The 5,504-nt window shown below is 51.6% G+C and overlaps 1 protein-coding gene across 2 annotated transcripts in view; it reads right to left on the reverse strand.

The window, feature by feature from the left end:
* Window positions 1-861: 861 nt before the first annotated feature.
* The window catches only part of TRAF3IP1 (TRAF3 interacting protein 1), a 28,044-nt gene continuing 23,401 nt past the window's right edge, over window positions 862-5,504 (reverse strand). For both annotated transcript variants that reach the window (XM_017743414.1, XM_017743413.1), the window contains 2 exons: window positions 2,689-2,912; window positions 862-1,259 (listed from right to left, as the gene is read on the reverse strand). In XM_017743414.1, the coding sequence (XP_017598903.1) occupies window positions 1,094-1,259; window positions 2,689-2,912 (390 nt within the window). In that variant the 3' untranslated portion in view covers window positions 862-1,093. The remainder of the gene's footprint in view (window positions 1,260-2,688; window positions 2,913-5,504) is intronic.

Genomic DNA, 5,504 nt, shown 5'->3' on the forward strand with positions numbered 1-5,504 from the left:
GGCTGTTGTTACAAGAGATCAAAAAATTTCTCCTCTTCCTTCCCAAGCCCCCAAATGTTTCTCCATGCCCCCCCAAAACCCCCCACAGCAAAGCCTACCACCCTTCCTGTCTGTATTTAACGCCCTAAATACTCACGTGATGATGATGATCTTTTGGTGGGTTTTTAGGTCCAGACACCAGATAAAGAAACCACGAAGGAAAAAAAGAAAACCCAACCCGAAAAACCCCAGATACACCAATGAAAGAAGGAAAAACAAGGCCACTAACACTTCATCCATGATCCAAACAACATCATAAAGTCCCTGGAAACAGCCTTGCTGGGGGCTGCACCCAGCACAGAGTCCCACAGTTGTGTCTGCACTAATACTCCTTGCAGGTTTAGGAATCACTAAAGCTGGACTCTCATGGGCAGAACACTCCAGAGGTCGTTAGGAGAACGCCACGGACATCTGCAGCTCACTAAACAAAAATCAGTGGGATTATTCCCGTAGCAAAAGCTACGAGGACATGCATTGGGGAGGAAACAGGTACTTAAATTAATCCTTTCCAAATGAACATATGCAATAAAAATGGAATTAACACCTGTGCAGATAAAACACTTCAGCTCCCTTACGTGGTGATGCTCGAACTGCGTTTTCACTTGGTCCTAATCAGATTCTTGATAGCTCTGAACAGGGTTCAGGAACCTTCTGACCTGCAGGAGTTTGGAACATTTAAGGGGGAAAAAGAATTCTTCAATACCCATTTATCAGGACAGTGTGTTCAGAGGGAATTTCAGGGGAGAAAAGGAGAAGGAGATGAAGGGAGAAGTGGCCAGGGAGGGAAAGGGGGCTCTGGAAGTGAGAAATAGCAGCTCACAGTTAAACAAACAAGTTCTTTTAATAGCTCTGCAACCTGAGCATTCATTTTATCCTGCATAATATCAACATCTAAAAATCAATGCAATAATGGGGTTTTTAATAGAATTTTTAGGGTTCTGGTCCCTAAACATTTTACATCTGAACAAGGCATATCTGCTATTTGGGTTTTGGTTTTTTGGTAGCAATGTCAGTGAGTCCCAAGGCTCTTTAAATTCTCTCTTTTCCTTCTTCTTCACCTTCTTGAAGACAAGTTTATGCTCAGAACCATCCTCTGGATTTTTTCTTCGTTCCTTAAAATATTTGCTTTTACAGCACAGATCTTGTCCTGCTGGTCTTTGATCAGCTGCTCCAGCTCAGCCAGGTCAGCTTTCAGCGGTTCCACAGCGCTGTCTGTGATGCTGGAAGAGACACGAGGAGCAGGATGTTGTTGGGAACTTTCTGCTGCTTCAGGTTATTTAATCCTCCAAGGAAGTACATTTCAATACCTGAAAGGCTGCAAAGTATGCCATGGAATCTCAGAATCCCAGGATGGTTTGGGTTGGAGGGGACCTTAAAGCCCATCCAGCCCCACTCCCTGCCATGGCCAGGGACACTTTCCACTATCCCAGGCTGCTCCAAACCCCATCCAACCTGGCCTTTAAGTTGTTCCCACCCTTCCTGAAAGAAAGTTTGGAATAAGAAGCACAAAGACAAAGCTAATAACATGGATAGAGGGGAATATTGCTCAGGGGAGATCACCCATAATTCGACAGCAAAAATCACATCTTGGCTCATCAGGTTTTTCTGCTACAACTCTGAAGTTGTGGCTGCCCCTGGGTCCCTGGAGTGTCCAAGGCCAGCTTGGATGGGGCTTGGAGCAGCCTGGGACAGTGGAAGGTGTCCCTGCCCATGGCAGGGGGGGAATGGGATGAGCTTCAGGGTCCCTTCCAACCCAAACCCTGCCATGATTCCATGATGTGAAAACAGAGCCATCAGGAGCTGCTGACAAGGACAGGCAATGCCACGCTAATGGGGAATTTCATAAATCCTACCCTAATGAACCACAAGCTGCACCTTAAATGAATGAGGAAATGATTTTCAAACAGATGTGCCCCCTTCATAATTTTTCAGTAATTTTTCCAATCTTCAGGAACACTGGACAGCCAGGAAATGGCAGCCTGCAGGAGCCTGCTGTCATTCTGAATTACCCAGTCACTCAAGGGCTCACCAGCTAAACTCCACATCTCCAAATCCTTTGGTCTTCCTCTCATTTCCACCACAAAAACCACCAAAGGCATGGCTAGGAATTGCAGGGACATTCCCCCACTGGGATCCTGCAGTTGTCTGTCACAGAAGCAAAGCAAACAAGGCCAAGCTTCCCACTCCCAGGACACATGGGAAGCACTGTCTTCTCCATGGCTGCTGCTCTGTAATCCTGTCCTGAAGGATTGGAAGTGCCTCACTGCTCTGATTTGGGGCTCACGTTTAACACATTGCTGTGTACCAGGAGAGGCCTCAGCTAAGAATCCCCCTTCTGCAGGGATGAAGCACATGGATTCAGGGAGCAGCAAATCTATCTGGGCCAAACATGGCTCCAAAAACATTGATCTCTGCTTCATGTTTAGGATCACACAACTGGAAGGGATGCTCTGTTTTCAAGGAGTGTACAGACACAGAATTGAGAATCTGTCACTCACACCAGAGCACGCTGAATCCACGGCACAAAGAGCAGGCTGGCATTTAGGAACCCACTCCTGCTCTGGGTTCAATATTTACGTTGTTTGCAAGTTTTAAGAGCCCCTAAACTCCGTCTCAAGAGACGCCCCCAGCCCCCCTGGCCACGCTCACCTCTGCTCCCTCTGCAGAGCCTCCGCGTGCTCCCTGTTCTCCTGCCGCCACGCATGCAGCTCGTTCCTCATGGCATCCATGTCCTCCTGGACGTAATCCACGATCCTGCCCAGCCTGAAGGCATTCTGGCACACGGTCTGAATGGACACCTGGAACCTCTCGATTTCTTTGGCTACCAAGTCTCTCTCCCTCTTCCTGGAGGCTTCCGAGACAAGTGGCTTCTCCTAGCAGAAGGGACGGATAGGGAAAGCATCAGAATTAGGGGAAACTGTTGCTGCAGGCTGAATGAAGGATGTTTTACAGACTGGGAACTGGATGGAAAAGTGTTTATGACAGTCTGAAACAGAAGAGTTGTGGAATCACAGAATGGTTTGGGTTGGGAGGGACCTTAGAGCTCATCCCATTCCATGGGCAGGGACACCTTCTATTATCCCAGGTTGCTCCAAGCCCCGTCCAAGCTGGCCTTGGACACTGCCAGGGATCCAGGGGCAGCCACAGCTTTCTGGGCAAGCTTTGAAAGCAGCAGCAGGTTTTGTAGCTGTGTGGGAGCTCCAGGACACAGCCTCCTCTGAGTTCTCTGCATCAGCCCCTTCGAGACGCTTCTCTCCCTCCACTGTGCATATCTGGATTTCCTAATAACAGCACTTCAGAGCTAAAACAGCCCCTGGTTATTCCCTGCCTTGCACTCCTGTTCACGGCTGTAAAACCATGCAGGCTGCAGGTGTGGCCTCCATAAACTCCACTACTCCAAAGGAATTTGGGCTTGTGCTACTTCCCTCATGTGCAGCCAGCAGAGTCTCTGTGGTGCAGCTCCTGAGGCCTCTCAGCTCACTGCAACTCAAATACGGAGTTTGCTCCAGTGGCAAAGCCAGGAGGAGCAGAAGGATGCTGGAAAAAGAGCAAAGTGATGCCACACTGCTAATACACTGGAATAATCTTATTCCAGCAAAGCCATTAAGGAAAGCCCATGGGGATTTTCTCCCCCATGAAGAAAAAACAACCTCGTTTTTCTTTCCTTCCAGCACTCCTGCAGGTCAAATTCCCAAACCCAGACACACAGAGCTTGATATTTAAAGTCATTTTGGTGGTTTACTATATGCCAGGAAACTAGAAAGGCCTTTCCCTGCCACCCCAAGCAGAGGGTGAGCCAATCCCTAGGCACAATTCCTGGTGCACACAGAGGTGGCAGCGCACTCCTCCATCGTGCTGGGACAGGATGGGACAGGGAATCCATCCCTCTGTCCCCTCCTGCCCTCCTCCCAACTGCCTGGCTTCCTGTGCGAGCCGGGCCTGTTTGCTCAGCTGGCTTTTGGAGGCTGCAGGGCCTCCTGCCAAGCACATTTCAGCAGCCCTGGGCTGGCTGCAGGACGCGGCGACACAGAGGAGATGTGTTTGAGGAGAACACTTCGCTGAAGATCCCGAGGCTGAGCCTTGCTCAGGGCTGCTGCCTGTGCTCCGCCACACACGTGGAGCAGGAGAACACTGGGATTTCTGACCTTACTGGGAGTTTATGTTCCAGTGGTTTCATTAGGAACTGGGCTGAGGTGACAAACGCTGCTTAACCTGTGCCCTTCGCTTCCCAAGTCACTTCAGGAGTGCCGGCTGAGCTGTTAAACACAACGCGGCCCCGAATTCCCTCACGTTCAGCCCTCACAGCAGCAGCTGTTCCAATACCCCACACCACACCAACCACGGCATCCAGAGCTTTTCTGGAGCCATCCATGCCTTTGCTGTCCTTTAGGATGGAAGGGCTGTGTTCTCACAGCATTTCAAACCCTTCTCTCTCTATCCCGACTCTGCTCTCCTACTCCTTTTCCTACTCTGTGCTCCACCAAAGCCAGAGGGAAGGCTTAATCCACAGCACTGCACTTTCCACACGGGACTGGGAAGTGAAGACACCTCCAGTCCATCAGCAGAGTTGTATCAGATCCAACAGCTTCTCAGGAAGACATCCCATTGCCTTGTTTTTCGTCTCCTAAGTGCTCCAAACCCTCACCACTCTCCTCCCCGCCATCCATTATCCATGGCCTCAGCCAAGAAATAAGGAATTTATTTCACATACGGCTCTCTCAGAAGGGAGAAGACTCAGCCAGGCCATTACCTGAGGGTTGGTGTGTGAAAACCTGCTTCATTTCTATTTTCCAAATGCCAAGTTTTGCAATGTTTCCCAAGGCATTCTCCTGGAAACGCTGGCAGCCCATGGCTTGGATAAGTGCAGTTTTTATGGGATAAGAACTGGCTGATGGCCTGGCCCAGAGAGGGGTGGGGAATGGGGCCACATCCTGCTGGGAATGGTCACCAGTGCTGGGACTGGTCACCAGTGCTGTTCCCCAGGGCTCAGTACTGGGCCCAGTCCTGCTCCATATTTTATTTTTATCAGTGATGTGGGTGAGGGGATCGAGGGCACCCTGGGGAAGCTGCAGACCCCAAGCTGCTGGGCTGTGGATCTGCTGCAGGGATCTGCACAGCCGGGATCCGTGGGCTCAGCAAGGCCAAGGGCCCGCTCCTGTCCTTGGGGCACAACAACCCCGTGCAACACTCCAGGCTGGGGCAAGAGCAGCTGGAAAAGGCCCTGGGAGTGCTGGGGACAGGGCTGAACACGAGCCCAGGTGGGCGAGAGGGCGATGGCCGCTGGGCTGTGCCAGCCACGGTGTGGCCACAGCCCCAGGGCAGGGCCCGTCCCCTGCCCGGCCCTGCTGAGGCCCCTCGGGGCCGTGTCCAGCTCGGGGCCCTCCGGCCAGAGGGACCCTGAGGGGCTGGAGCGGGGCCAGGGCAGGGGACGGAGCTGGGGAGGGGCTGGGGGCCCCGGGGCGGGC

Source organism: Corvus brachyrhynchos, unplaced genomic scaffold, assembly GCF_000691975.1.
Source record: "Corvus brachyrhynchos isolate BGI_N302 unplaced genomic scaffold, ASM69197v1 scaffold79, whole genome shotgun sequence".
Classification (NCBI taxonomy): domain Eukaryota; kingdom Metazoa; phylum Chordata; class Aves; order Passeriformes; family Corvidae; genus Corvus; species Corvus brachyrhynchos.